This window comes from Xiphias gladius, chromosome 8 (genome assembly GCF_016859285.1).
Source record: "Xiphias gladius isolate SHS-SW01 ecotype Sanya breed wild chromosome 8, ASM1685928v1, whole genome shotgun sequence".
Lineage (NCBI taxonomy): Eukaryota > Metazoa > Chordata > Actinopteri > Istiophoriformes > Xiphiidae > Xiphias > Xiphias gladius.
The window spans coordinates 20,575,451-20,599,199 of record NC_053407.1 but is presented as its reverse complement, the minus strand read 5'-3'; the positions used below and the strand labels follow the sequence as shown (position 1 = coordinate 20,599,199).

General features: G+C 39.7%; 1 protein-coding gene across 9 annotated transcripts in view; it reads right to left on the bottom strand.

Annotated features, from left to right (window-relative positions):
* LOC120793068 (pleckstrin homology domain-containing family A member 5-like) overlaps positions 1 to 23,749 on the bottom strand; it is a 76,764-nt gene that overhangs the window by 12,778 nt on the left and 40,237 nt on the right. For 7 of the 9 annotated variants that reach the window (XR_005707934.1, XM_040132710.1, XM_040132711.1 and 4 more), the window contains 9 exons: positions 22,395 to 22,478; positions 14,168 to 14,288; positions 13,883 to 13,987; positions 11,825 to 11,897; positions 9,555 to 9,655; positions 8,042 to 8,157; positions 5,955 to 6,461; positions 3,788 to 4,268; positions 2,945 to 3,028 (listed from right to left, as the gene is read on the bottom strand). Coding sequence is in view for 8 of the 9 variants with exons in the window: in XM_040132710.1 (XP_039988644.1) it covers positions 2,945 to 3,028; positions 3,788 to 4,268; positions 5,955 to 6,461; positions 8,042 to 8,157; positions 9,555 to 9,655; positions 11,825 to 11,897; positions 13,883 to 13,987; positions 14,168 to 14,288; positions 22,395 to 22,478 (1,672 nt within the window). In the remaining variant the exon portion in view is untranslated. Of the gene's footprint in view, positions 1 to 1,004; positions 1,059 to 2,126; positions 2,247 to 2,944; positions 3,029 to 3,787; positions 4,269 to 5,954; positions 6,462 to 8,041; positions 8,215 to 8,539; positions 8,960 to 9,554; positions 9,656 to 11,824; positions 11,898 to 13,882; positions 13,988 to 14,167; positions 14,289 to 22,394; positions 22,479 to 23,749 lie in introns of those variants that run through there. The other 2 variants (XM_040132717.1, XM_040132715.1) reach the window with 2 other exon arrangements.

The following is a 23,749-nucleotide window of genomic DNA, read 5'->3' as shown; positions in this document are numbered from 1 at the left end:
GCTGGCCTTACTTGCTGGTAAAGTTGAGGCCTTGGGGCAGAGTTCTCAATCAAAGTGTGAGTCATGACGATTAAAGGGTCATTTTCCTTCATCTAGTCCAGTGTGGAGAGGAGTGATATAGCAAATGTCAGTTTATAGCAACGCTTCACTTCAGAGACAACACCCACAATGTTGTTACAGCTCACTTGCACTCTCTCATGAAGCAGAGTCAAACATAAACATCTGCATCCACAGTGGACAGGGATGGAGACAGCAATGAGAAGCAATAAGAGATTCTTAAAAACAGGATCAGGAAGACATTGTAGTGCAACTTTCTGCTGCTAATAAGTTAGCAGCAGAAAGTTGCAGCTCCTGTTAAACCTTCATGTATTTTTATGATACAAATAGAGTAAGCACTATTATTGCAATGTATGTGGCAGTAGATGGTAAATGTTAAGCCTCACCCTTTCTCAATGGTTACACCAATCTGAGTACAGCTTGTTTAAATGTGAAATTATCTTCTCTAGAATCATTGCAAGACATTTGTTATTGTGTCTTTGTGTACTGACAGTGCACTTTTGTAATTATTCAAACTCTCAAAGCACTTCAGGGCAATAAATAACACAAAAGATTAAACCTTCCTTTGCAGGCAGTTAACAGTTCAATGATATTATACACGCTTCTGTATGTGTACTTTATATGGGAGACATAAAGCTTGTCCACATCTACCAACTATAGAGAACAGAGTGATATCCAGATACTCAGTTAGTATAGCTGACGGTGAGTTTAGGGTAAGTATTCAGACAAATTAATGAAGGAATAGGCCCATCTAGGAACGGGTGCTGCAGACTAGCTTAGGCTATAAATGCTGTGGTAATGCGACACTGGTCCACGCTTTGAAGTTATGTCTATAGAGATAAATTTTAAATTATATTACATACTCATTAATCTAATAGAAGCAAAGCATTAAATTAGTTCAGTTCAAGAAAGAGGAGACAGGGCCATGCAGTCATGCATTACCCCACCTGATTGTCCAAAAACATGAGGTTCCTTTGGAGGTGATGGGAGAGAATGTCATTCTAGCGTCAGCAGCAAAAAACGAGAAAAAAGAAAAGGCAACAGGAGAGTGAGACAAAAGAAAAGGAAGTCATGTTGTCTTTCTTACAGTCACTCTCACACACACACACACACACACAAGCATGTCATGTACAGTATACCCAAAGATAACCAGGAAGAAAGGAAAGTAGGACCACTCATGCTGAAACAATTAGGTCAGGTACCAGATGTAATACATAAGGTAATAGAATGAGTGTAGAATTGGACTAGAGCTCCATAACGGCAACAGAGCCCAGCAGAGTCTTGAAGTGCAGGCAAAACACAAAGAAAGCAGTAAGCTGAGGTTGAAATAATACTTAAACTACACCATGTAACCAGGTTTGAGTATCCTGATACTAACCCATTACTACTACGTAAGGTAAGGCATCCATCTTTGGCTACACTGGTACAGCGAGACCTCAAATAAATTGTAGAACAGTAGATTTAAAAAAAAAAAAAAAAAAACTGTGCAAAAGTGATTACAAACCCTAATCACTCAAACTCAACCATTCTCCACCTCAAGCCTTGTTGACCTACATCAGGAGCGGTCAAATCTGTGGTCTGACGTCTTAGAAAAGACTTAAATGCAAAAATCCTGAATTAACATTTACATTTGCCAATGGTCTTAACCTCCTTAGCCGGTCACTCTTTAAGCTCACCAATGGCTTTAAGTTTCATTTCCGGCTAGCATCTGTCTGGACTCTTCATGATAGTAAAAATGACTCAATCAACCGTTTGCCCTGCTGAAATGGCCCAAATGTGATGATCCGATCAATTATACAGATGCTAGTCTCCAGACATTTCACATATTTTTGGCAAAAGTTGATTTCTTAAGCAGCTAATCCCCAATTATGATGAACAGACAACTTCAAGCCAACGCATGGTCCTTCATGGAGAAAATGCTTAATTTAGGGCCTTTGTCCTTAAATCAGCCATACGTGAAGACCAAAAGAAATCCTCTGGATCAAGATGGATAATAGAAGTGGGTAAAGATGGCATACACACCACACGCTAACACACACGCCTGCAGAGGCATCTCTGAGGGGCCTGACCTTTGGGTTGTCGCCATCCATGTTTAGTTGCATAAGCTGTGCTACAGTGTGCTCCCGGATACTGTTTAGCTCTGCCTGCTGCCGCCGCAGCTTTATCAGCAGCAGAGTCAGTTCCTCAGGCTGCAAGGGAGGGAGGGAGGGACATACAGCCACAATGAAACACACCGTAGGGGGAGTGGGAGAGGAAAGGAGAGAACACACCAGGACAGGAGATTTAGAGGTATCAGGCTGCCAAAAGGTGAACAGTACAGGTACTGAGTTTTCATGCAGCTCTGGACCATGAGATTATCCAAGGTGCTATTGCAGTCAGCAGCATGCAAATTCTACGGGTCCACTCAAGACATAAGGACAGTTTATATTACAGAATCCAGTTCACACTTTACCAGCTCCATCAGGACACAGCACTGTCTATGGCTTTGACATAATTCCTGATCTGGCTTAGAGAGTTGTGAGTGACGGGGTTTTTAAGTCTCCACTGTCTAAGGAGCTCCTGAAGTGAATATACCCCAAATCCTACCAGATGGAACATACATCTGAGTTCTGCCTAAATCTATGTATAAAGATTCTGTATGTCTTCTCGCAGGGAAATGAAGGACAAAGAGAGGAAGAGGGATTGGGTAGGGTTGGTGGTGTTATGAAAATTTCCTTGTCTGTCAAAAAAAAAAAAAAAAAGAAAAAAGTCCAAAGAGTGTGTAGAACCCAAGCCTGAAATTACTGCATTACCGAAATTCTTGTACATATCTTCACTGAGAACTCACACCTGGAGATTTAGAAGACAGTGATGGACACAGGAGGGGACAACTCGGATGAGGACTTACTGTTTTGCCTTGCAGAGACTGGGCAGTGATAGTCTGGACTGGGATCCCTGCAGGCATAGACCTCCTATCAGGTGGGTAGGCATACTGCAGGGCACAGTAAATCACAATCAAAAATGCCATGGATTGCTTTAAATAATCATTCATAGCCGAAGATTTCACCCAAATACAAAGAAACATTTTGTACTTAGTGGCATTTAATTATCTTGATATATTTTGTTTATATGCCAAAGTATTGAGATAACCATCTCAGATTTCTTTTACCACAAATACAGTGAAGATGAATGGAATTTTTTTTGTGACGCTCAAAACATCAAAAATGACTTGAGCATGAAAGCATGGATTTATTCTTGACATTTTGGAAAAGTATATGTAACAAAATAAGCTCAAACAATCTATGAGCTTTGAAAGTCTATCCCTCTCTCGAGACCATCTTCTTACATACGGAAAATGACATTTAAAAATATAATCAGAAACATTTTTTTCTGGCAGCGTCTGGATAATCAAAGGTACATACTGTTAACAGTTTTTAGAAGGGCAATTTCTTCAGTAGAAAGTAGCTCTAATGTAAACTATTAAAATCATGTTCTGACTACGACTGTGAAGAGAGATGTTGCTGCTGATTTTTTATGACCTTTTTTATATCCTGGGAGAACTGTTAGCAAAATTCCATTCACCTCCATTGCAGTGGGGTGGAGGAAGAAATCTCAGGGATGGATATCTCAAAATCTGAGCAAAAAGAACCATAACTAGCTTTATAACTAGATACCACTAAAAGTAAGTGATATATTAGTTTTTTTTCCTACTTTTTATCCCACTTCAGCATTTATGTGTGCCTTAACTGACCTTGTTGAATTGAGGCCTGTGCCGTCTGTCAATGCTCATGTCTCTTCTGTAGATGGGAGAGGAAACCTCGGAATGAGCACTGTTCATGTTGTAGGCTCGCATTGGAGAGTAGCCACCGTACATGGACAGGGAGCCGTGGGAGGGCGAGGGGGGGATGGAGTGGCTCGGTGCGGCATGCTCTGAAAGGTTGATCATGGTTTTGGGACTGGCCATATTGTTGTAGAGCGCCGGCTGCCTGCCGTAAGCCTGCCTTTGCTGCCACTCATACAACTGCCACATCGTGTCATCACGCATGGAGCAGCGCTTATCGGCCGGCGATGGACCCAGGGCCTGGTCGTACAATGATGGCGACATACTGCAGATGCTGTCCCGCTGTGCCATGCTATTCCTGGGCATGCTGCGGTAGCCATCTCCATAATGAGGCATATAGGGTACCCGATGGCTTGGCATGTTTCTGGGCAGTGTCTGGTATGATGTGATGCTGGGGAGAAAGAAAAGACACTAACTATTATGAGGGAGTTGAAAAGATCTTATTGAATTCATTCACACGGACAAACTCTTTAACTGGTGTTTGGTTAAAGTCAAAGAATTTAGAAATTAATGTTATTATTTACTAATTAATGAATAATAACAAAAATAAGTAGCAGAGAGCCGCATTTCACATGTGGTTTGGGCAAAAATCTGCTTTCATATCTATATATTTTTATTAGGCCTTTACCATCAGCCCTCAGAGGAAGTGGGTTGGTACAATGGTTTAATAATTCTTCAACTGCTTTCTTTATTTTCCTAAAATGTGATTTTATTGAATAAATAATAGACTTTACCTGGAAGGGTCAAAGAAGAGAAAAAGTTGTTAATAGTCAATTAGACTTTCATTTTGCTGCACTAAAAAAAAAAAATAATAATAATTTGTGTGGGAACAGCTTAAAATTGATTCAAGAGAGGAGATGACATTTGAATAACACTAAACAAAAACACCCAATCATAACTTGCTAGCCATCTCAGTCATCAAAGCAATGTCATTTTGTGAAATAGTAAATCAGTGAAAGTTTTTGATTTCCCTGTTCAAAACTTTGTATTTGCAAAACATCCACAGTCTGGTCTTATATAGTTTCAAATTGGATCCACATCGTCTTCTCTGGATGCGTTTAAATAGCACAACATCAATGAAGTTGACTGCAGTATATATCCAACAGTAGGTAACAGTATGTGTGAATATCTTTCTTTTTTATGTGTTTCTATGTGTGTCTTTATTAGACAGAGAGAAGCAAGATCCCCCCAGGACAAATTAGAACTTTCCAGTGACAACAACGCTTTTAAAAGCTCCACTTTGACAGTTGGTTCAAAGTCAGCGCAGCTGGCATTGATCCTGGCTAGAACGCTCACTGGTCTGTAAAACCCAGTAGCATTTAAAAAAAAAAAAAAAAAAGCTTGTGAGCACATGGAAAATAAACATCATTCTGGAGGACACGCATGTAATGACAAACAGAAACTGTTGAACGGAGAGAGAATGTGGAGCACCAAGTCCTTGTTGTGGTTTCATCCGTAATCTTCTTAAATCCATGCATTGCTCAAAGTGTGCCTGTGCCTGTTCATTTCTTAAGATCAACTTACTCAGGGAGTGAGTGGGGAAAAGGGGCAAAAAAAGAGGCAAAGCTGTGTCAAACACGAGCACAAGCTGGGAAACCAGACGGAGAGACGGACAGGCATGCAGACAGACACGGTGAGACAGCAAGTTTAATCTAAAAAAAAAAAAAAATGGGACTCTCACAGCATGGTCAGTGACAGGCAGTAATTGTGGCTGACAGCGCAGCTATTGTTTATCCACAGGTCTACTTACTGGTACACTTAATAGTTTAAATCATGGTCAGGAGTGTGTGAATACTGGCTTTAAACAACTTTAGAAAGAAATGGGACCAAGAAGCTTTGGAAAATCAGAGTCTGCATATTCACTTTATGTGGGCACTCAGATGCAGGTGAATCAGCAGTTCTAGATTATACTTAGTTTAGCCAAGTGCCACTTCTTGTTGTTGAAGTAGGACAAGATTTGACTCTTGTGCAATAACCTAAAAACAACTTGGGCTGGCATATTTTCTCCTTTCGCAGCACACGTATTTTGAGATCACACAATGAAATAACCTGCAGAAGGCCATATAATCAAACCAACCTCCTGGTGTCATCATCCTGGTTACGTCCTCTTTGTGTGCGAACCCACTGCTCCAGCTGCTGCATAGAGCTGGTCCTACTCAGGGTGCGGTCTGGCTCATGGGTGGGACTTGGCTGAGGAGGGACTCTAGTCCCATCAGCTGGACACTGATCACCAGATCCATTAACCTGGGGGCTACGGTGTGACCCATCCATCTCAGCTGGAGTCTGCGGCGAGGTGATGTTCGCTTTGACGGCTGCTGCCTGGGCTGGCTGCAGTTTGATACTGTTGATCTTGGTGAGTGGACGTTCACGCTCTGCCCCATCCTTCTGGAAGCCGTAGCGCTCAGCATCCCACTGCTTCCTCTCTTCTTCTGCCATTGTGGACGTGACTGTTGCAGTGCGCTCAAGGTCCACCTCACGGTTGCGTTCATTGTTCTGGATTTCAGGCTCTGTGAGTGGTGGCCTGTGGTTAGCCACATGGTTGATCTCTTGTGGTCCACACTGCTCCACTTTTAGCCGGTCCAACCTGAAAAAGTCAAAAGAGACACATTCTAAGAACCAATCTTATCCAAAAGCAATCGAGACACATAAAAATCGCCTAGGCAGTGATGGGAAGATGATAATAATATTAGATGAAATTGGCAGCAGAGATATTCTTTTGTGTCACAGATCACCAGTAAAAGGTGCTGGAGACAATAAAATATACCGCAGACCTAATGCACTACCTTTGTGAACTCTTGTAATGGGGGAGTTCTGAAATAAAAAGAAGGTCTAAAGAAAATGGGTGGAGTCGCACAATGTCTCTTCCAGCTGCTAGAGGCGGCCAGGCTTGTAAAAGGAAATCATATATCCCCAATAAAACACTGCCTCTGTTGGGGCACACCGCACAGGTGGTGCTCAGACCCCAGTAATCTATTTGCAACTCCCCTCTTCCTCCTCTCTAGAAGACCTATCTACAGCTCTGTGGTCCTTAGGGAGGTCTCAAGAGGTAATAGACACCACCACTCCTTAGCCTTGGGCAGACTCAAGGTCACAACTTCAAAGTACTGCAGAATTCCCCTCAGCAGCATGGCTCACTGGGTTAGCAATGAGAGGGCAGTAGGAAAGGCATTTCTTCACAGTTTCCACTTGTATCCTTTTAAATAGCAGCACTAGTCACGTAATGTCTCCTCCAGCCTTCTGTGGCTCCACCAGCCCAGTAGAGCACACATTTACCCCTATGAAAGTCTGTGTGTATTCACTCATACTTGTTTGGAGGATGTTGCAGAAACACCTAAAGGTCCTTTACAGATAAAGGTTTTGGGCTACTGTATGTTGTACTTTTTTAACACTCCCACCAGCTTAAAATATAAAAAGATGTGATAAAAATGAATACTGTCCACAGCTTACAAGACACAAGACACTTTGACATTAAGATGGCCTTTACTAGATAGATATTATAATGCTGTTATGCTAAATAGTCTTGTAACAGCGTCCCAGTCCCATTTAACAGTGCTATTCTGTGGATTTCAGGCACTACTGCTCTACGTAATTACAGAGCACTTTAGCATAGTGCCTCTGCTCGCCTATGTAAAAGGAGGGCATTAGACAGGCGGGCTGCCATATGACATATTTAACACAGTTTTTAAAAAAAGGAAGGAAAAAAACTCTATTCTGATGATTCAGTGATCCTGATCAGCTAGTGCAGCTGTGCACAACATCCCCTGAACCACCTGCACTATTTGTTCACAACACACACATGCCTACATGCACGTGGCGTTCTTGTGTCATGTTACTCTGTATTAAACTTCAATAGTAAAAACATTTACATAATATGAAAGTAAGTCACAGCTTCTTCGACAAAGCCAGGGACCAGAAATGTCAAAAGCGAATGTTGAACTGATGCCAAAGAACTTAACAGGCTTAAAAGAGGGATTTAAAAGCCCTTGCTTACAGTACAAATGCCAAAAAAGAAAATCAAGATTGAAAACTTGTTTTAAGAACTGTCCTCAAACGCCTTTTTTAAATGTTGTTTTCTCCTTTTAAAAGTGAAACAATCCACTGTAATCTCCCAGCTTCAAAAATTCAGACTCTCTCTAAAAATGAGTTAGTGATGTTCTTACAAACCTTTTGACTGGCTCTGAATGCACAAGCGCAGCATCTGTCATTACTTTCATCCATGACTCCATTTCCTTGGCTGTGTCTGTGCAAAAATAGTATGTCCGCATGTTTGGATGTGTTGCCTGTTGTGACAATAGACAGGATTGGAGACAGGAACAGTGACACACAGAGAAAGTAACCTGAAAGAGAGAAGACCAAAAAAAAAAAAAAAAAAAAAAATCAAGTCAATTTTGATTTCTAGTACTGTAACGTTGACTGGTAAATGAAGGTTGCTTGCTTTTATGCAGAGTTATCACTAAATAACAAGAATTTAAAGCTGTTGAGACACTTTGTAAAGCAACGATGACTGTAATGCATGTCATACTTCTAAGCAAATAAGGATGAGAAAAGCTGGTTTGCTGTGGGGATATGTACCATCCACATAAATCAAACCATGAGTCACCCGAATTTCATGCATACCACTAGATTAGGGCAGTAAGTCTGCCACAATACTGTAGGACTTACCATGCAGTCCACTGTAAGGCAGACACATTGTTCCGTTGATGCTCTGTTCGCTCGCAGTGAACAAACCAATATATTGTTAAAGCCAGCCACAGAAAGAGAAAAACAGAATGTTTAGTGAACAACGTCAGTATCCTGTTTACCAGTGTCTGAAGCACAAAAAAGCACTATCACTACTCCACTTCAAAAATAATCTCGAGAAATAACTAACTTTTAATGACATGGCCATTTCGGCCACAAAAAGAAGAGACAAGAAAAGCCGAGAATGAAAAATACGCAGTCAAAAAGTCATCCCATTCCTAAGTGAATCACGGTAAACTGAAGAGGTCGTGCCCTGCTCTACCTCAACTCTTTCTCCCTCCGCCTGAGTCTAAGTTGGAAAAAGAGTGGGCTGTGTGGTTAGAAAGACCTTGAGCAGACTCCTGGGCGTCTGTGTTTGGCTGTACTTGGCAGGACAACTCTGTTGTCTCTTAGGGTTTATGAAGGACCCACAGTCAAATACTGTACTCACCACTGAGATCCCATAAAATATGGTTGTTGCCTAGTAACTTGGGGTTTCCGACTCAACTAAGAGCACTGCAGTGCAGTAGTACTACACCACTGGCTGTAGCCAGCACAGATTTGACACATTTTCTTTGCTTCCTTAGCATTAGCAGTGGATAGTTAAAGTTTTAAAAAATGACTCGCATTACTTCACTGTCAGCGGGTTGAAAATGGTTTACAAAGTAAAGAAAAAACATGTTCAAAGGAAAGTAAACATAATAGCAGATTTATATGCTTACGATAGCAAACTGGAAATATATGACCACCACAGTAAAAACTACTTTTTAACTTCAAACTGTATAGCAGTGATCAAAAGTACCTTCTACTCTCAGGTTTTATGATTTCATTTTATTAGAGCTTTAAATTTTCTTCAAAAAACTAAAACTAAATGCTTTACTTTTCTAGGCACTAAATGTACTCAACCATAAAATGTGGAGTCTAACAAAGTTTGACAGGAAAGAAACCATGCACTGACCTTGAAGGCATATTTTCTGTTAATGTGATCATCCACAGACAGCATAGATATATGAAAGCTTGGTAGGAGGATGCTGCCAAGTACCCCCTCCTCTTTTTCATCTACAGAAAAAAAACAAGTCAACACAATGCATTAGGGACTATTTTGCACTTGTATTTTTGTTGATGATCATAAACTAAAATCGTATGTTGATTATTCTTATGAAGATTATTTTGTAAACATAAAAAAGCTGGAAAACCAAGAACTTTGTGAAATAAAAACTTAAGAAAAGCGTGTTGGTCAGATGAGCAGAGGGTATGGAGTGGAATCAGTAGAAAAGATGAGCATTGATTCAATGTCCTATGGAGCTTGGCTGCTCTAATCCTCATTAAGTTAGCAGACAGGGCTCCACATTGACAATAGAGCACTCTCCACAGGGGGGATTAGATTGAGTCCAGAGTTTTAGGCAAGAGAATTGCTTAACCCCCAAATTTGATATGAGCAGTCTGTACTGCTTACCCAAAAGAGTGCAGGAAAACAAAATATATCAAGCAGTCACGGCTGCAGTCCCATATGTGCATCTGCCTTCTTTTCTTGGTATGTTTGCAAGTTTGCATCTGACTGTTGACTGGCGGTGTTATGTAAAAGTCATAGTCTCTGAACACACACAGGTAGGAACTGGAACGAGTCAGGCTCACCGTGAATGTTGAGTCATATTTTGGGGAGTAAATGGTCAGCGTCTGTTAGTTTAGAGGTAGAGCTGTTTGCCTGGGAGCTATGTTAGAGCCCTGGGTCCATTATTGAAGTTTGAAGAACTGATAGATTGATCTATCCACCAGCATCGGCTACCTATTTATACCTATTTTTTTCCATCATGACTCTGTGTCTCTGCCTCTCTCTGTTAAACACACACAAACACAGTAGGTTCTGCAGGACAGTGTCTGAACATAAGCTTAAATTGTGGCAGATCCTGAGCGCACCACGATAGTCTGATAACTACAACAGATAGCTGTTGTGTTTAGTTGAGGGGCAGCGCAGTTCATGACCTCTCTGCCCATTCCCTGCTGATGGATACAATTTCTCAACATGTCTGTCTGGATAAAGCCTTTGGGTCCGCTGCTGTCTGTGGCTTTTGTCAGTCAGTGGGCGGAAAGAAGGCGACAGGACTGGCAGACACCAGAAATAACACAGACTAGATGTCATCCTGATCAGCAGAAATGATGACTGTATCCGCATCAAGTGAGCAGGGGGCACTGTGATATGTGGACTTGTGCCATGCAAGACTTATATTTTCTCTTTTGCTGCAGCCTAACGGTACACCTAGCCTGCAGTTACTTTACAGCCTCTTTGATTCGCAGTATATGGGGTTTTTTTTCAATAGGAAAGCTCTCAAACATTCTCTGGACACAGCTGTGTCAATATTTAATACAAACATTAGTACTGCATGAGAGAGGCTGAAATGCCCAGTCAATAGCAGCTTATAAAAAAGATCACATCTAACATTTGCAAATGTATTCCTACTGTGCAATAGTAGCCAAGAGGAAGCTTTATAAGGACAGCCAGATTTTAATAATTGAATGGAAAACCCTTTAAACTGGATTGGGACTCCCACAATAAGAAAAAGTCAAGAAAAAACATGACTTGCTACAGTGGTATTGGCCATCTAAATAAAACATTGAGTTTCCACTTCAATCAAAGTAGAACATTTAATTACTTGGGTAGGAAAATATGGGTTGTCTTTACTAAATTACATAACCATACAAATACCACAAATATTCAAAGAGAGACTAATAATACGATGTTGGTCTCTATAATGTGGAATTAGAGGAGGATCTGTAAATATTAACAATATGAATTATGTTTGATGCATCTGAATCCAAGAATTACGTAAGTATACAACCACTGTATAAAAAGAGTATAATCTCTGGAAGCTTGTTTCATGAGTTAATATTATTGTGAAATCCAATTTCCTGCTTTGCTTTCTATTTCAAAATTATGGCTGCATCTAAGCCTAGTTTAAAGCCCTGGCTTTGCTTGGGGAAAAAAATAATCTCTAAAATAGCAAATCAGACGACAGGAGAGCCATTTCAATTAATATGTCTCTTCACTTGGTCCTGACAGGCTGCTTACCACAGGGACTTGGATCCAGATACATTAACAATCCTCAAGAGCACGGCTTGTGAGGCTCTGAAGGTCACAACAGCACATTGAGCTACTAATCGAAAGCTAATATTTTTGTAAGCAGTGCCATACTAATAAAACATGCTGTTAGCTGAGAGGACAGGACTCACCTCTGTAGTAGAAGAGGCACAGATCGGACAGCACAAACCACCTCTTTTTCCACAGCTTCATCCCTGTACTGTCCTACAAAGACACCAGAGGAATTGGGCACAGTTACTCCACGAACTAGTGGGGATGGATAGATTGTAAAATCACAAAGAAAAAGTACTTACTATGGTCCCCTAACCACCTCTGCTATAATTCATTGAATTCCTTCCATGCGATTAACTGTTTGCTATATATATATATATCTTAATAGACTGGGTTATTGCCCTCACAGGACAGCAGTCTATCAGTTACCTTTGATTGATATTTTGAAGTTTGAATTATGCTACATAATGTGTTGACAAGTACGTATGCTATCCTTCCAACTCATTGACATGTCACTTACACACCAGGCATCCCTTCATCTTTCTTGTTTAGTCTTTACATGCATGTATTCCTGCATAATATGGTATAAAACACCTCCTTGGACTGGAATAAGGGTAATTTATTTGGCTCAGGGGAAACATTTGATTCCTGGTATGAAATAAACATAATAATGAGAGTTCACTGCTGCACTTTCAACCCAATAACCAGCGTTCAGTTTTAAACAGAAGCATGTCATTCAGTGGGCAGCAAAACTAAACCTCCTGTGCTTAAGTTGTTCTTCACTATCGCAATGCTGTGATCAAAGGGGTTTTCAATCTGCTGCTTGAAAAGGATGAAGGGTGAGGAAAAGGGTATTAACTCCCCCGTTTACTTTATTGGAAAACTTGAGCAGAGTCCTTACTCGTGGATTCCAACCAGAGACAAAAGTAGGGGGAAGGACCTCAACAGCTCTGTCATTATGGTCAAATGGCATGTGGGCTGCAATTTACTTTAAATGGAAATTCAATTCTGGGAACGAAAATGTTTAACACATTAGTATCAAAAAATTTACAATAGCAGATTCTATTCACTATGTTCATTTTGGAGGCACATCTGAAATATAACAAGATTTAAATTTCTTGCGGCCATTAATTTATTACCTTCCCTCCGTACAATCAAAGTCTTAACCACCCGTTTTACAATGTGTTCATGAATAAACGTTATCAAAAGTTCTGTTTAATTTTCCTCTGTTCAGGCGGAAAGAGAAATAGAGGCTTTCACCAATCACATCAATCACTGTGGCATTTTGTTCTCCCAATGGTTCAACTGAAGGGGTGCGGCTTTTCCTCAGCCAAGGACTTCAATAGCTTCCAGGTTTCAATGAGGCAGGAAAATAAAATTGCAAATCCAGCTTTTATTCAGGGTAGCAGATTTGTGAGTCTTCAGCTTGATCTACGTCACCCTGATTGAGGTCCCCAAAGAAATAGCAGCTGGCAGCTGTACCAAAGGAGCCATCATGTGTTCACAAAACTGCGCCGGGGGGCTGCAATCAAAACCAAATGAGTCTCCCACTTAGGAAGCATGAGAGAGTCCTGTCTGGCCAAGAGCTGCCTCAAGCACCCCCTTTTCACCCTGCTGTAAGTAACCAAGGAGCTGTGATGAGGGATTGGTATTTAAACACTGCCCGTGCCGGTTGGCTGGCTGAGTAGAAACACTGGACAAAGAAATGCTAAGTTCCTGTAAGACATCAAAAAGCTTCCTCTGTGCTCATCTTAAGACTGTTGCTGCAAATGTAACAGGGAGAGGGAGAACATAAACCTTGTTCTATGTCCAAAAAGGAGGAACATTGTATAAAAATAACGGCTGCATTCACAAGATGACCTGTTTGCTAACTAAGCTAAATTCAGACATTTTCCCCCAAATATCCTCGTTTCTAATTATCGATTATTATAAATGTATTTATCGAACAAATGACCAAACAAACACAAGCAAACATACAATAAACTAATACAAATATCTATATAACATACATAACAACCTTCAGAAGTAGAAGAATAGTTGGAAATCAAAGTCTGTACCAGATTTCTTGGCAATCCATAGAACCACGCCACTAGAATGGCTTAAAATCATACTAAGTTACCTACTCAGCTTCTCACCTCATTATATGATTTACTGAACTAAATGTTAAGCTTTACTAGAAGTTATATACTCTTGCTCACCTGTTTGTAAAGCCAGTTTTTCTTGATTACCGGGGCAGTGGGATTTCTCCGGATAGAGTTGGATCTCTTCCCAAAATTATGAACTTTTTTGGAAGGCCTTGAGGGCTAGAAATACAGTAAAAATGAGTAAACAGCAGAGTGAGCTCGATCCACAAAAATGAACATTTTTCTATACTTTTCTCAAACTTTTAAAGGCTTTGAAATATAATCCAGTTGGGTTTCCATTATTTTCCTAACGTAACAGACATGCATGACAATTCCATGATAATATTGTGTGTCACTCACTCTTCCTGCTGGGCTACTGGTGTTTGCGGCGTAGTCCGAGCCACCTGTGTAGTTTGAGGCCTCACTCATGGTGTTCAGTGCTCGTTCCTGCTTCTCATTCGCTGGCACTTTGGAGGCAGATCTAAACAGAAAAAAATAAACAAACAAAGCATGCTGAGAGAGCACAGGCAAGTTATCAGTCAGAAATATAGACAGCTGATTTACTTTCAATGTCCTTGACAAAAGAAGATTAGGAGGAAACAGCTTTTATAATCTGTTCCCCCATCATTTCTCTGAAGTTCAAACTATTATAATGAGATCTCAACATGGGACTATGAATCAAGCCAATTACTCCCACCATGTCACTGTAGATACATTTCCAGTTGTTCAACAGCTTTAAATGGACTGCAAAGTCTGCCTGACATACTGAAATGCAGCAGTTGCAGCAGCGAATCAGACCAGGATGTCTCCAAAGTTTTTTGTTTTGTTTTTTTTAAAAGAAAATGATGAAAGTGTAGTAAGTTTAACACATTTTCCCTAGGATAGTGAAATAAGTTGTCTCTGGCCCATGGAGATGTCCCGCATTCTTTAGGAAGGGAGCAATGTTATGGTCTAGAGGGAACTAGACAGGAAAACCGAACTAGAGCAGAAATACTGCAGCAGTGAAAAAAGTCTAATCTCTCAGATATACTGGTTTAAGGTCACTGAGTAAGGACAGAAACTGCCAACTCTGCACTGCGAACTCTCCCTTCAACCCAGCTCATGGATCAATATTCAAACATTCATAGACTTCAGATTATGTAGCACCATTCTGTATAAATGAGGCACTTATTCAATACAAATAATCCATCCCTTCATCCATAATCTACATGTACTTTCCATCTATCTATACCACCTAGTTCAGTCTTTCAATCTATCCATCTGTTAGACACAAGAACAAGACTATTGAAACTGAAAAAAAAAAAAAGAAAAAAAAAAGTTAAGAGTCTATTTAAAAATGCTTTAATAATCCAGACCCCATGCTGTTAAACTAAAGTTGCAAAAACACGAAAAGGGATCACAACGGATAACATCAGCTCGGCTCACAACAGCAGGCAACACACACAGGATGTTCATTTCCATGCAATGCTGTGACAGGTCTGATACTACATGCAGACCCTTCAGAAAAATGAGGAGACAAAACACTGACAATCACAGTGTGCCTTTGTCTTACCTGTTTTAGAAGCAAAGTTACATAGTTTGTTACAAGTTTAGGCTTAGTTAGAATAAGCAGCACCATTTTATTATTATGTACCTTAACTTAATGACTTATGCTAGGTTAAGAAGAAGCAAGAAAGAGAATTTTTCTATTATTAAAGTTAATTGGCTGACTTAAATGACTGAATATAGAAGGGGGTTTGTGTAGAGGTGACACATTCCCCACTTGTCTACCCTATAACTTCCACCATCAGGGAAGTAATAGGGTGGACAAGTGGGAGACTAATGCTCTCTCGAGTTGGAAGTGCACACACTTTTCAGCTCATTACTCTATAGCTGATTGATAGCTGACTGTGCAGAGTGATGAGTAGCCTGAGATTTGCCTTCTCCCCCATCTAATGAGCTCGTTCCAGAAAATGAGCTCCCAAGATTTTCAGCACTTCCTGTGACATGCGAAGTCCATAATCAATGGTGTGTCGACTTGCCAACAAAACAAAGGTTGGGAAGGGCAGAGAAAATGGACTGACTTTGTTGGGACAATTTATTACCAAAAACAGGATGGTAATGTTAGAACCAACTTGACAAATGGTTGTTGTGATATTTCTTGCAATGAAACAAGTGAGGAAGACACTACTTGGTGTCGAGCTCGCCACATGATGGCTAAGAGCACTAAACTGTACTACTGCTTGGGTTGTGTGGGCTCGCTGCAAATTAACTGTAAAATTTACTGAAAAATTAAATCCTGTACTAATACGAAGTAAATGTAAATAGTAAATAACATTTGTGATGGTGAGAATTCAGAGGCAACCTTTAAAGTTCCCAAGTTCCGGGCCTCTCCAGTATTTATTTCTCAACCACTTCTAGTAAATACAACGCACACACGCAATGGAGACCACCAACTGCTTCACATCTATATTTTGACATGAAACTTTGCTCTCACTGGCTTCCGCTGAAACGCCACATGGATTATGTCACTGTTCATATCCACAACAAGCTGCTTTGAGTGTCTGTCTGCTTTAAATTACTATTTTCTTCTTTAGATTGGTGTTCGTCCCCCAACAACAGTTGCCAACAGTGGATATGATTGTAATGTAGAAACAGAGCAAGAGTTGTAGCAAAATACCAGAGCTAAGCAACTTCCATCTTTGTATTTACCACAGCTCCATATCAACAACAAAGTCAAAAAATCTCAAACTGAAGCCTAAAAAAGGGCCACAGGATGGTTTATCTCCTAAAAAAGGTTACTATACTGTATCTACCTGCAAAGCCAGAGAAAAGGGAGTTTAGTTTAGTAAAACTGTGGCCACATTTTTCTTAATGAGTAAATAATACAGTAAATGTTTTACTGAGCATGTACACTTTTTTAATTACAATACCGTTACCCAGTCATCTATCTGCAATGAAACACTGTGGACAGGTTACATGTCCATCACTGGGCCAACACACAGGCAGAGAAGCACACTCACTCTGACACTCAGGTCTCATTTAGTGTGTTTAGTTGATCCAGCATAACTTATATGCATTTGGTCTGCTAGAGGAGACTGGTGCACCAAGAGAAACATTCACACAGAGAACATGCCCACGGATCAAACACAGTACCTTCTCACCGTAAAATGAAAGAGCTATGCCCTGTGCTGCCTCAGGACAGAGGACTATAATCACTCATACATTTAAGCGCTTTAGGCTGCTGCTGCTGAATTTTAACTAAATGCATAATGTGAAACATTAAATTTAGTTAAAGAATTTACACCTAATTTTCTCAGTTTTATAATAAAATGTGCATGTTTTTGTAAATGTTATATAATGTATTACAATATGACTTTTATCATATCTTTACAATATAACTCCAACCTAAAAAAGTTAATAATTTTCATTGACTTCTCAGCTCAACATGTGCTACACTTTCTTTAAAACTGCTATAACAACTGTGGTCGAGTTACATCAAATGATTCGCATGTTATGCGTTAAATAAAAACTATGAATAAAAAAGCCTGATTGAGACGGGTACATAAACAACTGTGTTGTTCGCGTTTTCTCTTGTGGGTTATACCACAAGGCAAAGCCCTTTTATTAATTCCATATGCAAAGACTAACCCACATGTACTAAAGAGTCACATCACTGCCTGGTCCTGCATAGATTTGGTGTGCCTGTGTGAGTGTATTGCTGTGCGTGCTAAGCAAACCAGGGGAAAACACTGAACTGAGTGGCTGAGGGTGCATTTTAAAATGACCATACAGCATTTCTAAAGAAATAAGAGTGCTTTAAAACACTTTTGTTTGTTTGATGGTGAACCTGACTGTTATCTTTTTAATGAACAAAAGACTAGAAGAAAAAGCAAGCAGTCACAGATCACAGTATGAGTATATACAACCAACACTGTCACAGCTTCACATGAGTTTAGAGCTGGGCAATAAATCAAAAATGTGCAGATAGTGATATTTGGTGCCATCAACAGACCTAATTGCATGCATGTTCATTTGTTCTGTAACTGTGTGGTGGTCCCAATAGCTGTCCTTTTAAAAACCTACAACATTTAGACATCACTCACTTCTTGTTTTGGCTCTAAAGCATCATTCATCATTGAGCTAATGCTAAAGCTTTAGTAGCTTTTAGTAGACTAGCAAATTGAACATGATTGTTCCGAAGATCCTACTATACAGACTTTTAGCTGTCATGTGGCACCAATGGAGGGTATAAATAATGTTCATGAATTTATTTTAAAATATAAAGAACTGTTACATCTACTGTCAATTTATGTATATAAAATGTTCATAATATAGATTTTTTTGGTCATATCACCCAGCTCTAGCATAGCAAAGGAACATAGTCAGAACTCTTACCTGTGTACATGTAGCCTGTACATCCATAAAGGGACAGAGCATGAGGGGGTGTTCACAAAGTTAAGGTTTTTGACAGTTTGTTCAGAAAAAATGAAGACTTAACTGAGCTGTGTATCACAAAATGCTCAGGGATCATACTTTTTGAAGCGTTTTTGACTATTAAATAGAAACCCAGCAACCAAACAAGAGAGCAGATTTAAAGCTAGCTGGGAAATCAGTAAACTGCCAACAAAGTGAACTGAATGGGAGTGATATAAAATATTTTTCCAACAGCTCGGCTTTTATCAAGGATGTACAGCTTGACCTTCAGCTCAGGAAAAGTGACTATTGATCTCCCTGCAGTTAGTTGTTAATAAGGGCTTGGATGAACACAACAAATGGTTCAGACAGCAGAGTGCACCTCACCAGACTTTGGAATGCAAATGCATAACAGTTCATCAGGAAAAACACCATTCAAACCACCCACGGTCTGTTGTCAGTGTGCAACAATAAGGATTAATGGACAAACATGTTCACACATTTTAAATTAAAAAAACAAATGTGGAGAACACACAGTTATGCATTTGCACCTCATAGTGTATTACCTGCTAAACACTGGGTGAAACAATTTTCCACAATTCACACTACAAAACAGAGGAAAGACAAATACGTTGAGAATAGAGGTTCAGATCTTCTGACAAATGAGGGGTTTTCAGGACTAGGTTAGAATAAGCAGTATTTTGTGTTGTTATATGCCGAATCTACACATTTGACCATACAACAGTTTGACAAAGGTTACATCAGTTATACGCACAATAATATCCGAATTGTAATGATGATTTTCTTTAAAAGTTTCATTTGTGTTTCCCTGATTCATTATTGTTTTAGTACGATAGTGTGGAGTGGTATGCTGATTGTTTTCACATTAAAAATGTACTGTAAATGAATAGTTTTTGTTGGCGACACTGTTTCATTCAAAAATGACGACATTTTAAAAACTTTAATGAAATACACAACTAGAAGGAATTCACAGAGATGGCCTAACTGGCCCATTCAAGCAAAAATCACCAGTTAACAGGGAAAATGGTTGATATATAACACCTCTACTCTAACTCTCCCATCCGCCATCCTATATTTTGTCACCCTGAACAACTTTACTACATTGTGTTTGCAATGGGAATTATGCCAGTGCTGATTAGTTTACTTATCATCCTGCACTGCTGCCCGCCTGACTGATCTAACAAATTAAATACCATTTAAGTGAAGACACTTTCTCACATTAATGCAAAAAATCCAATACTGCCATAACAAAGTCCTGTTCACTGATTTTCAACTTTGCCCATACTGGTCTAATATACTCGGAGATATTAAAGGGGATAGTTACTATGGTATAAGTTGCACTGAGCAGTATGCTCTCAAAGCAAGTTTTAATTCTGCAGATGTGGTCGGATCATGTTTTGGTAAACATATTTTACATGTGAGTTCTCCAAATTTTTCCTGTCAGCCTGCGCATACACATGTGGACGACTAAAAATAGGCTCAGACATGTACACCATTGGCGGTAGAATGCTGAGGCTGACATTCACTGAGGTGGGTGAAGCCACGTGTCAAAGACGGGACTGAGCCATTGCTTGAGAAGTAACTTGCGCATCACAGAATTGCTGACCATGTGGAAGTATGACTGAGAGAAGTCTATGTTATATGGCCTTTTTGTAACCCATAAGCAATGTTAAAGCAGATTAGGAGAGTCTAATGTACAAGTTAGGAAAATGTACAAATAGCTTAAACTGGTCCCTCAATAATAACACAGTTGAGTTTGCTCTGTGTGCTCTTGCGATGTATTTATCCAATTGTGGTTTGTGTACAAACTCCACGAAACTAAACTGATAGACTAATCCTTGCAGTGGAGGCTACAGTAATTGTGATAAGGGCGACAAGTCACAGGCATCACTGATTCACCTTATCCGGGTTCTGTGTGTTCAAGGTCAAATGGGGTTTGCTTTATCTGCATCAAAACATTTGAAGCATGTGATGGAGTCCTTCCTACTGACCAGAACATTGAGTGTCTGTTCTGATCAATGCCAACTATCCCTAACACTGTGTGGTACAGCCACAGTATCTGCCTCTCTTTTAGGCTGTTATGTGTTGCCTCTTCACAGGAGGCTGCCCCACCCTCTCAAAATTACGTAATTCATCATGGATGCGTGAATAAGTTTCACACATCGTGGCAGACCTTTGTTTTTTTTCCTGGACTGGGATAAAACTGCAGTCTCAGCGTAGAAATGACTATTTGCTTTCTCAAATCTGTTCCAGGTTTCCTTAACCATAATTACTCATATTTCCTTTTTGGCTACATTGTTGTGTGTTTTATAGAATTTATACCGTATACAGTATGACTTGAGGTGGGTTAAGATAATGTTGTTCGTATATTATACTGGACTCTAGACTAGGTAAAAAATTATAATGCCAAATTGAAGCAAAGTTTTGTGATTTGGATTTACTTAATGTGCCGAGCAGATTAATCAGGGATTTTTTTCCCCCTCTTTATCCCTGTGGAAGCTTAGACCCGTCTTTGCCTTTTTATTACTCATACAGTGTAAAGATTTTCTTTCATATTACTTTTGTTTAAAAACAGGCAACTGTTGGATGAAATGCACTGTAATAAACTTAAAAATAACAATGAGTCAAGTTTTAGATTTATCACTTTGCTGTTGCCTTCACGAAGTTGACGTCTAGTACATCTGATATAGATTCATTTTTCAAATGATCTTACAATGACACAACACCAACTGCTAAATCAGATATGATTTTGCACTGGCATGTTGTTCCTCTCAGGGTGAAAAACAGCAGAGATGTGAGAGTAACACAGTAAGGGGAGGAATGTGTCAAGAGAGTGCAGTGTGACAGTTCTGGCACAACAAGCTTCTTCACAACCATTTTTCAATTATTCCATCTCTGCTGAACAAAATGTAGCTCATAAGAATTTGGTGACACAAAAAAGCCAATTCATATTTTAGTAAAACCAGGATTTTAATTTCTACACCACATATTGAAAAAAGCTGAAACTAGTGCCCATGATGAGCCATCAGGGAATTCACATTCCCTTAGTTACTGAACTTAGGCCACAATTTCCCACATGGGAGTGATATTTCAAGTCTTGAAGAAATATTTCAATTAGCATTCATTGCTCGATAAAATAATTGTCACCAGTTGTGATGAAATGACTTCAGTGCAATAATATAAGATTATGGGAAATCTGCTGTCACAGAGGAAAATGAGAAACTGAGTGAAGCTGATACATGTTGTGCAACATTAAGCTAAGATGGCTAGCATGGAAGACAAAAGTTGAGGCTAGTGCCGTGGTGTGGGCTATGATGCAAACGCGCTAGTACATGTATATTCAGTACGCTTACAGATTGGAAAAGAGAAGTAAACTTGAGTGTGAATCTGTGAAGGAGGCCAAAGTTACAAAATTATATCTACCCTCTTTTTTCTGTGTTGGACATCTTACAAGCATATGGACAGAGTACCTGCCATTGTCCACACCTCACTATGAGTGGCCCATCGGCAGAGTTTAAGAGTTAAAGGTGGGTAAATTTGAAAATGGGAATACAGATAATTCCTGACATGAACAAACATTGACAGATTCATAGAGGTAAAAGTTAGAGAAGACTGGCCTACAATCCTGTCATGTGGGCAGACATGTGATGACTGTTATGCTTAAAGCACTGTAGATGATCACATGGATGTAACATCATTGGACATATCCCTGCACTTATGACAAATGAAAAGGCTCTGAACTCTTGCCCAGATCTTTGAACTGTGAATCATGGCATTCCCACTAGCTGATGTATACATGATACAATGGCTTTTTACTGGCAGCCTGTAACATCGAGATTATTACCAACGCCTTGGCACTTGTAGAAAACAGCGTCCCAATTATGCAATAAATAAAACCTCTTGGATAATATGAATATATAAGAAGTATCTAAAAAGTGATATTTCCATACAGTAAGTTTGTTCTTATTTTTAAGGAATCTGCCATGACGATAGATAACTGAGGAAGCACTGAATAGAAGAGGCTTTGAAATCAAAGGGCAGAACTGCAAATAGAGGGTGGCAAGGCAAAGACTTGTGCAATATTGCCTACACATCAGGACTTTCAACGGAATACTGTAGTGTTCAAAAATGCTACCCAGTGGAATTCTAAAAGCATAAACAAGAGACTTACTGTTCGTTGACGACAAAGATGCAGTTGTCTTGTGAGGGTAAGCCTGAGACAGGATGCTTGCAGGTCACCTTCCGCTCATTGTGACTATAGAGAATAGGGTGGGGGAAAAAAAGAGATTTAAAAAAGTGATCAATGTTAGAACACGCTGCACACACATGCCAGTAAAAATAAGACCATCAGGTATACTTGAACTATGTTTAATTCATAAAAACTAAGCTGTGTAAAAAGAGGAGTTCATCGATCAAAAAATGGTCCAAACTGTAAAACTGGGCCAACCGTACATACGCTGGTTCAGTGCAAAACCAGAACAAGCATTCATGGTGTACCAAAATCCAGGCAAAGACAAATAGATTGAGCTTGCGCAAAAACAACAGAGTATGCACATAATGAAAACAGTATAGGATTAAGGGCCCCAAAGAAAAACAGAAAGATGCTACATAAGGTATAGCAAAATGTCCAGAGCAAAATGCCTCTTTCCTTTTCAAATAAGAGCATCACAACTAGCATTTACAATAACTTAAAACAATATACAAGAGGAGAAAAGGGTGATTTAGATCTAGATCAGTGTGTGCCAAACTTTACCTTTAACAAATCATGACCAAAATCTTCAGGCTCCATAATGCTGCTGCTCCATCCTACACTCACCAGCTAATGACAGGGGAAAAAAAGGTGCCACCCACCCATCCTATTGTCCAATTACAGCGGCCCACAGTCACTTCAACCCTAACATGATTAGAACGCCAGGCCACAGACCACACAGTCTTTGGAGAGGAGGAACCCAAGGACTGGAGCCTTTACAACAAGGGCTGCTTTCCAGCAAAGTAGAGCCCGGTCAGTGTTGTAAGTAATGTGAATGGCTTTGGCGGCAGAAGGGTCAGTAAACTTTCCAGTAAGAATTACAAGCTTCACCCTTCTTCACTGTTACTAGTAAATCCTAAATCAAGTTTTTTCTTTTTGTTCTGTCTTACCAGCGTCAATAGTTACTAGACTAATTAGTTCAAGATCCAGGTCATCAACTTCCTGTCATATAATCTACAATTTAGAGATGGAAATGGTTATTTTATTATATTGTAAGTGAGTTAGAGCAATTGGAAATTAGGCATCAAGTATATTGAGAGCTGCAGAGACTAAACAAGACATTGGACAATTTGAGTAAAGAGCTACAGTGTCAACAACAGTCTTCATAACTACTACTGCCTCTACATGCTGGACAGTCCTTCTATATTTCAACTCAGTCAGGCTGTACTATAAACAGAAGAGAGTCGAGCTACAGCCCAAAAATAACAATTTTTAAACATGGGGTACTCATGTACTGAAAAGAGAAAATACAAAGTATGAAATAGGGGGTTTAGTTT